Source organism: Maniola hyperantus, chromosome 12 (genome assembly GCF_902806685.2).
Source record: "Maniola hyperantus chromosome 12, iAphHyp1.2, whole genome shotgun sequence".
NCBI lineage: Eukaryota > Metazoa > Arthropoda > Insecta > Lepidoptera > Nymphalidae > Maniola > Maniola hyperantus.
The window spans coordinates 12,346,810-12,358,995 of record NC_048547.1 but is presented as its reverse complement, the minus strand read 5'-3'; the positions used below and the strand labels follow the sequence as shown (position 1 = coordinate 12,358,995).

The window sequence follows — 12,186 nt, the reverse complement described above, 5'->3', positions numbered from 1 at the left end:
AATGACGTGTTAGCATTAGAGATGGACCATTTCAGAGGTATCATCTTTTTTTTTAACCGACTTCCTTCTTATTAACACTTAGCTTGTGAAAAATCACGAAGCCAAATCTCACAAAGTTTCAAAATTATAATATTTAAATTTAATGCCGCTTTATTGCTTAAATTTCGCGCGCGCACGGTCGTCGACCCGCGCTCAAGAGCGCGCGAGCGAGAACACTCGTATAGCGTTTGAGAAAAGGGAACATCTTATTATTGTTTGCTATAATATGTTTCACGGAAAGTGAATTTTCGCAAACAATCATAAGTGCGAATAGTCATATTCAGTGAAATATCAGCGCTCGTGTGTCAGCGCTATCAATTTTGGTCATAATTTCCTAGTTAAATCAATGTAGATAAGTGGGAAAAGTGAAAAATCACTTTCTGCGAAAAATCACCTGTGAAAATCACCGTGTTGAAAAATAATAATTTCACCAAATCAAAATAATTTGAAAGTAGAATTATAATGGCCATCTCTACAAATAATAGGGTTCCCTTGAAATAAGTACCTATGTAAGTATCTATTGCGCGATTCAGAGCGTATTCAGATTTCAGGTAAGCACGTTTCAAAATTTAGGGATTTTCTACTTGTTTTCAGGATTCCGTACCAAAATGGTAAATTATTTTTTTAGTTCTCACTTATTTTCACGAGGTCTACCTCAAATAAGTGAGAACTAATAAGGTAGAGGTACCCTAATTTATTTTTTCAAAAAAAATATTTAATGCTTCCGGTAACAGGTTTTTATGATGGTTGTGTTTTATAATAATGACTGTGACACACAGACAGATTAAGAGACAGACTAGACGAATATAATAATGGATTCCTTGTTTTGTTACGGAACCCTAAAAAAGAGCCTCCGTGCACTAAAATCGGTTAAAAAGATTAAAACAGCGAACAAAAGAGTTGATCAAACTTTGCTTCCATCCAAAAAGGATTTGTTGAGCTTAAAGTTGGTTTAAAGCAAATAGTACCTTGAACGTGGATTAGAGGTAAAGCCTGAACAGCTGTGGTCAGTCGCTCGGAACAAGATATCTGTCATTGTGTCACGCCTTCGTTGGCTCTGCGTGTCAAAGTTAATCCAACGTCGAACGGTTATGCAGCCTCTTTAGGTACCTACTATCACATAATTATCACTTCGAGATGTCTTGACTCGCTTCAGCAATGCACGGGGCTGCAATGGCTTGTATAGTATGGTATAATAACATTGTAAATTGTAAAATTAAAAAGAGCAACCGCCGAGTTTCTTGCTGGTTCTTCTCGGTAGGAACGGCACTCCGAACCAGTGGTAAATTAAAACTACCCGACTATTCAAAAGCGCTTGTAAAAAGTCTACTTGAATAAAAACATATTCTATTCTATTCTTCTTGACCAAAATTCCTCAGTACTTGAAGATCAAAGTGTTGCCAGTGATGACATAATGGATCCTAGACATGGTCGCTAACTATGGGTCTCATAAGAAAGCTCAGAGTCACTCAGCCGGCGATAGAGAGAGCTATGCTTGGAGTTTCTCTACGTGATCAAATCAGAAATGAGGAGATCCGTAGGAGAACTAGAGTAACTGACATAGCTCAACGGGTTGCGAAGCTGAAGTGGCAATAGGCAGGGCACATAGTTCGTAAAAACGTTGGGGTCGCAAGGTGCTGGAATGGCGACCTCGCACCGGAAGACGCAACGTTGGATGACCCCCCATTAGTTGGACGGACGACATCAGACGAGCCGCAGGGAGCGCTGGATTCAGGCGGCGCAAGACCGTGGCGTGTGGAAGTCCCTACAAGAGACCTATATGTCTAGCAGTGGACGTCTATCGGTTGATGATGATGATGATGATGACATAATTATCACTTTAAACATTGTATAAAAACACACTAATTAAGGCAATTATACAAGCCGTGATAGCACGTGACGCACCTCTAACTTTTCGGAGTTATGTGCGTTTTAAAAATATCGTCATATTTCAATAAATTAACACAAACCAATATAAAACTATTATAAACCTTCCTCTTGAATCACTCTATCTATTAATGAAAACCGCATTAAAATCCGTTGCGTAGTTTAAAAGATCTACGCGTTCATACATACAGACAGCGGGAAGCGACTTTATATTATACTATGTAGAGATATTCATTCTCATAAGCTTAAAATGTCGTAAAATTTTATACGAGCCTTTGCATTTCCCCTATCGGGGTGGAGACCGGAAAATTAGTGGTGCGGCCGTTTGCGGACGCCAAGTGGGCTCGTCGCCGCGCAGGAAGCGCCGTATCTCTCATTGGAAACCTTTTAGTGAGGTTTAGATTAGCAACAAAACTTGCAGAAGTTGACTTCCGCAAGCTATTTCTACCGTGTATACAATTACGTCAAGCTCACTTCCGCAAGTTTTGTAACTTGCTGGACTTGCCGCAAGTCACAAATGTATGTACGGTCTACTTGTACAATATTGCTCGCAGTGTAAACAATTCTGCAAGTACTTGCGGAATAACTTGCAAGAAGTTCTTGCTAGTCTAAGCCTCGCTTTATGTTGCCCGTCTCTCTAAATACCTACTTATTAATGGAAAAAACCGGCAAAGTGCGAGTCAGACTCGCGCACCGAGAATTCCGTACTACAGTCGCATTTTTTCGACATTTTGTACGATAATTCAAAAACTATGATGCATAAAAATAAATAAAAATCTATTTAAGAATGCACAGGTAAACACCTTTCATAAATGATACCCCACTAGATATAGTCATCTTACTTAATTGAAAATACTAATTATTAGTTCATGACCACAATTTAATTTTTTTGTGTGATGTAACCCTAAATTCACGGTTTTCAGATTTTTCCCCTTATGTCTGGTATAAGACCTACTTACCTGCCAAATTTCATGATTCTAAGTCAACGGGAAGTAGGTACACTGTAGGTTTCTTGACAGACCAACAGACAGGCAGGCAGACAGACAGACAGACAGACAGACAACAAAGTGATCCTATAAGGGTTCCGTTTGTCCTTTTGAGGTATGGAACCCTAAGGAGCAACCGCCGAGTTTCTTGCTGGTTCTTCTCGGTAGGAAATTCATTCCGAACCAGTGGTAGATGCATCCGACGATTCGAAAGCACTTGTGAAAGTTTACTTGAATAAAAAAGATTTTTATTTATTTATTTATTATTTATTTAAAAAACTAAGTTAGTACAAATGATGTTCGCGACGTCTGATATAATAGGTAATTAGGGTCGGGACGCACCGCACGCCCGCACATGCCCCAGCGCTGACCCGTGCGGGATAGAGCGGCTGACATGCGGTTGTGCGAGGCGTCCCCCGCCTCATATCCCGATTGCCATCTCGACCTGTCGCGTACTATATTATCTACATTAATAACTGAGGGTTGTCCAAACGGGATTGTTTATAGAAAGAAAGAAAAAAAGAAAGAAAAGACGTTTATTTACAAAACTCTGCCACACATCACATCTTAAAACTAAGAGCTGGTTATTCCGGCGCTTCTTCCATCCGAGAACAAGCAAAAGAAGCGCCGGAAAAACTGTCATGTGTGGCACAACCAGAAAACGGGTCCCAGCTCAGCATTATGCTGTACATGCCTTGTTGCACAAGAACATAACTCCAGCGTAGTATAAGTCCCGCAAATTGCTCATGCGCGTGACCGCCATTTTAGTGATGTCAGCACTAGACTGAAGTTTCGAGCTGATGGTATATTTTTATTTAGGCTGACGTCAAAATGACGTCATTTCGATGTTCATGAGACATGGTTCCAGCGCAATAGTAATTTGCGGGACTTACAAGAAAATATTTGCCGTGTTGCGGCCGTAACGAGTTGTTAAGCATCAGGGATGTTTGTCTTGGGCGGGATATGAGGTTGTGTCGGTATAATTAGCCGCCTAAAGGTGCAAACACATTGTAGTTACGCAGCTTGTGCTGGTACAGTTGTTGTCACGTATCACGCCTCTGGAATCTGGATGATAGTGGTGGGGGTGCGTAGGTATACTTAAGTTTTCCTTAGTAAAAGTAGAAATGGTAACCAAATAGCATCTAGCTGAACTGCGAAGAATGCGCACTATACGCGGCGAAAGGCGAAAGTTTGTGTTTGTGTGTTTTATCTCGGAAGATCAAAGAGTTCCCGTGGGAAACCTATCAACGGCGATGAAATCGCGGGTATCATAATATCTAGTAATAAAATAAAATAGCTTAGTAGGTGTAGATAGCCACGCCCATTGACCAGTTAAAAACTTAGAATTACACTGTACACTAGAAATAAAATTGGGGGTAAGTACCTACATGAGATCACATCTCGGAATTCGGATACACGTAGTAGGTACCTACTATTATAATATATTCTGTGTCTCGGAGGTAGGGTAAATTTTACCCCAGAAAATCAGAGTTCCCATAGGATTAATAAAAAAGCTATATCCACTCGATTGAAGTCGCAGGCATCATCTGGTTCTAATGCGAAAATGTTTTTGTTTGTTGGTTTGTCCTTCAATCACGTCGCGACGAAGCAACGAATCGACGGGATTTTGTCATAGGTACCTATTATTTAAGACCTGGAGAGTGACATAGGCTACTTTTTATCCCGGAAAATCAAAAAGTTCCCATGGGATTTTAATTATGTAATCCACGCAGACGAAGTCGCGGGCATAATTTAGTGAAAAATAAAAGTTCTTACAAACGCTGTCGGTAGTGGACGTTCTACCACTCCAGAGTTCAGCTGGACAATTACACAAACACAAGATTGGCTGGAAGAAATAAAATTACTTATAAACGCGGCAAAAATAGAACGCGCGAAGTCAATCGTCAATAAACACGCGTTGAAATTTTTATTTCCAATGTTTCAAGGACATTATTTCTAAATCAGAAAATATTAACTATTTTATTAGGTATATCAATTTTCGTGTTATTTTTGCGATGAATGCCAGTGAACTGATAACGGCTTTGAATTTTTTGTACGTGAGAACACGAAACTCTCTAATACGTTCCGGTGATCTTTCGGAAGGATGGATCTTCCAGCTTCGTCAGATCATATTCAGTAAGTAAAAAATTATGTTGCTCTTGAAGCGTGAGATTTGGGGCCTAAGTCGTAATTAATAATTAACAAACGAACGCTGCACTGAAACACACCAGCTCTTTGGCTGGGCATCGTGTAATTTGTATAGAGTTAGCGTGACAGAGTAATAAGGGGTAGACCTACAAGATTTTATCATATTTTGTAAGTAGACAATTTGCTATGATTTTATTGCAAGATTTTTTTAGAGTCTTGTAAATCATGACTAATATTCCCCTTACCCCTCCTACCAAGCGTTATTCTGCTAGGTGTAGGTCTGTACGACAATTTAGTGCAACGGGTGGGGTTCGAACCGCCAACCTTTCGGAATGCAGTCCGCTCCTGAACCAACGAGCTCTTGAGGCTCGCTATATCTATTGTACCTATTGTACCTGCCTATCTAGTAGCTCGGAATAGTTGGCGGTATTTCACTCTCATCTCAGAATACATTTCATACAATATACATGGCGGTTTGCCATCCCATCGGACTGACAAGCAGTAGGTAATCAATACGTACTTAGTTCATCATCGGGCGTGGGCATCATCACATTACATCACATCTATAAAATTAAAATCGATTTCCTAATAAATTCGTAATATCGATATTGTTGTATATTTTGTCTATGGCTTTTTTAATTTTCTGTGAATCACTAGCACTGCCAGCTGTCAAATGGCATTTATATCACTGTCAGTCAGTGTTTCCACTTTTAGTGATTTCACCCTATTTTAGGGTGAAACTACCAATATTAGGTACGACTTAGTTTAGTTTTTATGTTGACTGAGATTTAGGGCGATTTGAGGTAAAATCAGATGTGAGGTGGTAACCCTATTTTTCATAGCCACATGTTTTTAGATTTGAAATTAATTATTAAAGAAGATATTAAGTTCAAAAGGGCAGAATTAAAAAAAAACATTATGTATTGTGGAAAATAAAAAAATATTTACGTAAAATAATAAAATTGTTATCTGACATCAGGATACATTTTGAAGAAAAATTTAGGGTAGTTTAGGGCGAAATCTTGCAAATACCAGGGTAAATCGTAGAACCAAAACCGTAAGAACTGTTATGAGACGTCAATGTCAAACTGTCAATTCATGGCCAATTCGAATTTTTTAATAATAGTAAATTGTAAAAATGGCCGGAATTGGAATGTGTGAAACTCCCGGCTGTAAATCTATCGCACAGCTCCAATGCCCGACATGTATCAAACTCGGGATTCAAGGTTCATTCTTCTGCAACCAGGACTGCTTCAAGAAGTCGTGGAAATCACATAAAATCATCCATTCTCTAGCGAGTGAGTGATTTTTAGGTTATGTTTCAGTTAGAGGGCGAACACTAAATTCTATGTATTTCGTTAGATCTAATCCTATAAAAATACTAACAGAAAGTTTTCGACCAGCTTAAAAACGTATACAATTAGTGTTTTAATACAATTAGTGTGTAATTATGCCTACTTTACCGCCTCGTTTGATATGGCAAATTTAACTGTTTCAATTTGAAGTACCAGCTTTCCAGTACCGGGTACCAATTTTCCATAATTTTAATTCTTGTTGTAGAAGGTGAAAGCGCAGATGGAACAGGTGTGGAATACAACCCATGGCCATCATACAACTTCACGGGAAAGCTGAGACCTTTCCCACCAGGTGCCAAGCGTAGTTGTCCACCACATATAGGCCGCCCGGACTATGCTGATCATCCGACCGGATTCCCAGCTTCGGAGAATGCGGCTAAGGGCTCCGGACAGATCAAGGTCTTGGATGATGAAGAGATAGAAGGAATGCGAGTTGCTTGTAGACTTGGGAGGGAAGTTTTGGATGAAGCTGCCAAGTAAGGGCATTGTTTTTTAGCACTAAGAAAATTGGCCTAATGCAATTTTTTATTGCTCTAAAACCTTTTAAAAATTACCTTTCTAATGAAACTGCTTTGGGGCACATCAGTTGGATGGTTGCAAAGTCAATAACAGATACAAATAGAAATATTTTTTGTGTGTTATCTATACTAATATTATAAAGAGGTAATGTCGTTAAGTTTGTTTGTAGGGGGTAATCTTTGGAACTACTGAACCGATTTTAAAAATTCTTTCACCAGTAGAAAGCTACATTATTCCTGAGTGACATAGGCTATACGAGATCTTTTAAAACCTAAACGGGCGAAGCCGCGGGGATCAGCTTGTATATTATAAAAAGACTAGGGACCTGCCCCGGCGTCGCCCGAGTAGCTTATTACCATTTCGTAGGGATCGCTAATTTTTTTTTGGAAATAAAATGTAGTCTATGTCACTCAGGAATAATGTAGCTTCTACTGGTGAAAGAATTATCAAAATCGGTTCAGTTGTTCCAGAGATTACTTCCTACAAACAAACTTATAAACTTTACCTCTTTATAATATTACACGTTTATTAGTATAGATTTATCTTAGTATTCTGTTTATTATATTTTCAGAGTATGCGACGTAGGAGTAACAACGGATGAGATAGACCGAGTGGTGCACGAAGCTTGCATTGAGCGGGAGTGCTACCCGAGTCCTCTGAACTATCACAACTTCCCCAACAGCTGCTGTACTTCAGTCAATGAGGTCATCTGCCACGGGATACCTGACTCACGTCCACTGCAGGTACACATAAGTTTATAAAATTGACACCTTGTTTAATTATGTACTTTTAGGGTTGCTTACCTCAAAAGGAATAAAGGAACCCATAGCTTCACTTCAAAGTCTGTCAAGATCCTTTTTCTGAGGAACATGTGAAGGTATCAAATTTAATAAAAATTAATATGAAATACTCTGGTCTACAATCCCTTGGCGCTGTGAAAAAATCAAACTTAAGTCAACACAATCAAAAAATATGGCCACTTATGGCACTCTCCAGGTTGTTAACTATACCCATGCAATAATTTACTGACTCATCAATACCTTGACCTTGGACCTAGAATGTTGAAATTTTGTACAGAGGTTTCCTTTATGATGTCGACAAGAAATAAGGCCAGATTTTTGGAAATTTCCAAGGGATAGGGAATAAAAGGATTGTATTTTCGCAAAGCTAAATCCCCGATCCTCAACCTATTAATAGGGTCTTGGACTCTAGTAATAAAATGAAGTGATTTATTTTTTGTATATGGGACTAGAATTCATTATTAAAGAGAATAATTTAAAAAATTATGAATCATATATCGATATCATGATTCATAATATGGCGTAAACGACGATTATTTTTCAATTTCTTAACAAAAAATATTTTCCAGCAGAAATTACTCTATTGGTTATACCAGGAGTAGATGCATCCGACTATTCGTAAGTACTTGTAAAAGTTTATATGAATAAAAAAGTTTTTTTTTTTGTTTTTTTTTTTAATGTTAAAAAATTTAAAATAAAATGGTCATTTACGGATTGTGACGTCATTATTCACCTTCCGTACAGTGGGACGCTCATGGTAAAAATAAATAAAAATCATGATTTTTTTTAAACTTATCTTTTATACTGAATTCTAGCCACATAAATTACCGCTATACAAAATATCACTTCATTTTATTACCTCAGTCCAAGACTATTGTTTTGTTCTATGCAGGATGGTGACATATGCAACGTAGATGTGACGGTATACCACAGAGAGTTCCACGGCGATTTGAACGAGACTTTCTTTGTTGGCAACGTTCCGGAGTCTTCGAGGAAACTGGTGCAAGTCACATACGAGTGCTTACAGAAAGCTATAGAGATCGTTAAACCTGGGGAGAAGTACAGGGAAATTGGGAATGTCATACAGAAACACGCGCAGGCGAATGGGTTGAGTGTGGTGCGGTCGTATTGTGGACATGGAATACACAGGCTGTTCCATACGGCGCCTAATGTACCGCATTATGCAAGTAAGTACATTACGCGGCACAAAGTAATGTACATCGGCCTTTAAAAAAAAATTAAAAAAAAAATTTTTTATCCAAGCAACTATGGCTCAATTTGTTAGTAGACATACTCATTTAAAAACTAATGTTAGTAACTACTACTATAATTGTGGCAAAAAGACAGTTTAATTTTTTTTAGGGTTCCTCGAAAGGAAAAGCGGAACCCTTATAGGATCACTTTGTTGTCTGTCTGTCTGTCTGTCTGTCAAGAAACCTACAGGGTACTTCCCGTTGACCTAGAATCATGAAATTTGGCGGGTAGGTGGGTCTTATAGCTGGCTTTAGAAAACCGTGAATTAATAATTAGTATTTTCAATATTCGAAGTAAGATAACTATATCAAGTGGGGTATCATATGAAAGGGCTTTACTTGTGCATTCTAAAACAGATTTTTATTTATTTTTATGCATCATAGTTTTTGAATTATCGTGCAAAATGTCGAAAAAATACGACTGTAGTACGGAACCCTCAGTGTGCGAGCCTGACTCGCACATGGCCGGTTTTTTAATTTACAAATGTGGCCTCACCAACACTTGAACAAAGTGTTCAAGCATTGGTGAGTCCATCTTGCTTGCAAACATGTTCAGGATGCGGTTGGTACTTGAGCGTAGCCTTGTTAGCAGCAACCGCGGCAAGCCCAACAGCATCCTGAACCCATTATTATACTGCACCCTTAAGGTGTCTATGGCCTTTTTCGAATAGTTGACCCACAGGCTATCCGAGTAGAAATTTTGGCAGTATTACATTTCAGCTTTGTAGAGCATTGTCTCTGTCACTCATACCTATATGACATTTTGTCTCAACGACAGACAATGCTCTACAAATCTGCTATCTCCTTTTAAAGGTCGATGTGCATTACTTTCTGCTGCATACTGTTATTGTTGTTATACAGTTGATGCTTCTTATCGAAGCGTATTTACCAGTTTGTTTTCTCAAATAAAAATTTTACCATTTTGTGTATTAAGAAACTAAGTAGGTAAAGTTTTTAGCTATACAGCTATCAAATATCAATATTGTAACTTGAAAACTTTTTAATGAAAGAATCTTTTAATAACGTTGCAGGAAAACCGCCGGCCGTTAAATCACATTAATTAAATTATTGATATGGGGTGTCTGAGGTTTTTGGAGTGTTGATTACAAAAATAATGGCTACTTTCAGGGTGAAATCTAAAGAGCGCACTCCGACTTTGCTTAGACTTAAGACAGATATAAAACGAGACAGATGTATATCTTTCACATAAATCTGTCTCGTTTTATCTCAATCTTAAGTCTGAGCAAAGTCAAGTGCGCTCTATAGATCTCAGCCTAAATGTCAAGATGGTGGAGATTTCACTAATATTTTAACCATTTTCACAGAGAATAAAGCTGTAGGAGTGATGAAGCCTGGCCATTGCTTCACCATAGAGCCAATGATCAACGAGGGTGGCTGGCGCGACGAGCAGTGGCCTGACCACTGGACCGCCGTCACCGCTGACGGCTCCAGATCTGCACAGGTGAGTACTGCTGTACAGGAGCTGGTGATTTGGGACCAACCGTATCAATAAGATCTTTCTCCAGACTATGGAGAAAGACCTTCTTATTGGTGAGTGGCTCTTCTTGGTAGAATCTGCTTTCCGTAACAGTGGTAGAGTTCCAGACATAAAATAAGAGACACGTTTAATAACTGTCCTATATTAAATTCTCTCAACTCAGCCTTATATTTTTGTTTCAGTTCGAACAAACTCTTCTCGTAACGGAGACTGGTTGCGACATACTCACAAAGCGCGGGTCCGGCCGGCCTTGGTTCATGGACCAACTCGAAACGCTACAATAGTGCTAGCTTAGACTTTTATACAACACTACGTCCACTGAGATACTTTACAAAGGTCATCATCCTCATCTTCATCATCATCATCATCATCATCATTATCATCATCATCATCAACCGATAGACGTCCACTATGTTTTCCACAGCTTTGTATTATTTCTAACCTTTAGTATCCCAACCTTCAGTAAGGTGTATATCGATTCGCTGATGAGTATTGCTAAAATAAATAAGGATGAAATTTAAATTTAAATTTCTAAATTTTAGTGCTACTCTACAAACACTATGCCTAAGACAAGTCATGAGGATTGATAGTTTTAAATTTAACTAGCTTATGCTCGCGACTTCGTCCGCGTGGACTACATAAATTTCAAACCCCTATTTCACCCCCTTAGGGGTACAATTTTCAAAAATCCTTTCTTAGCGGATGCTTACGTCATAATAGGCTATCTGCATGCCAAATTTCAGGTCGATCCGTCCAGTAGTTTGAGCTGTGCGTTGATAGATCAGTCAGTCAGTCACCTATTCCTTTTATATATTTAGATTAAGTTTGTCCTTTTCTTATTACATTGGTAAGAAAGAGATGCGAATACACTTAAATTAAGTGTCCATCAGAATTAGTACCATGGTATAAAACAGCCACCTTTACCACCTTTTGTTTTACTTTTAACAAAAGATTCCTTTCATCATGATCAACCCATCGCCGGCTCACTACAGAGCACGGGTCTCCTCTCAGAGTGAGAAAGGTTTTGGCCATAGTCTACCACGCTGGCCATGTGCGGATTGGTAGACTTCACACACCTTTGAGATCATTATGGAGAACTCTCAGGCATGCAGGTTTCCTCACGATGTTTTCCTTCACCGTTAAAGCAAGTGATATTTTAATTACTTAAAAACGCACATAACTCCGAAAAGTTAGAGGTGCGTGCCCGGGATGGAAACCCCGACCTCCGATTAGAAGGTGGACGTCCTAACCACTAGGCTATCACAAGCTGTTCCTTCCACAAGCTTGTTCCACAAAATTCCACAAGTCGCGGACAAAAGCTAGGTTATGACTTATGAGTAAAGTTGTAAAATATCTCAGAGGACGGTTAGACTATGATATACAAAAATGAAAATACTGAACTTGTTTAATATTAGTAAATCGTCATTAATATTATTAAACGTGTTAGTACAAAACGCTGTTTTACTTAGCGTTATGACGCGTTTACATGGATTTTTTTTAAAGAAATTGTTGCACGGCAACACGTATGGATCTATCTAGAGCAATTCTTTTGCTTAACATTGCTGAAATTTTAGGTATGGTTAGGTATTGCAGAAAATTGCTCGTTATCCCTATTTTAAAAAAAATGCTTCATATGGTTGTGACGTCATAGGCCGTGAAAGGCTAGCAGACAGACAGTCACACACTTTCGCATTTATAATA

General features: G+C 38.7%; 1 protein-coding gene across 1 annotated transcript; it reads left to right on the top strand.

Annotated features, from left to right (window-relative positions):
• The first annotated feature begins 6,160 nt into the window (after positions 1-6,160).
• Positions 6,161-11,933, top strand: LOC117986963 (methionine aminopeptidase 1). The gene is made up of 6 exons (XM_034973918.2): positions 6,161-6,358; positions 6,621-6,891; positions 7,506-7,677; positions 8,627-8,921; positions 10,313-10,449; positions 10,668-11,933. Exons 1-6 carry the CDS (start codon positions 6,199-6,201, stop codon positions 10,767-10,769), a joined length of 1,137 nt encoding a protein of 378 aa, XP_034829809.1. The 5' UTR covers positions 6,161-6,198; the 3' UTR covers positions 10,770-11,933.
• Positions 11,934-12,186: the final 253 nt, after the last annotated feature.

What these genes read in the sequence shown, in the direction of transcription:
- LOC117986963 (XM_034973918.2), top strand. Translation starts at nt 6,199, where the DNA reads ATGGCCGGAATTGGAATGTGTGAAACTCCCGGCTGTAAATCTATCGCA. An exon ending in TAATGTACCGCATTATGCAA is followed by an intron (nt 8,922 to 10,312) that starts GTAAGTACATTA and finishes CCATTTTCACAG; the next exon opens with AGAATAAAGCTGTAGGAGTG. An exon ending in ACGGCTCCAGATCTGCACAG is followed by an intron (nt 10,450 to 10,667) that starts GTGAGTACTGCT and finishes TTTTTGTTTCAG; the next exon opens with TTCGAACAAACTCTTCTCGT.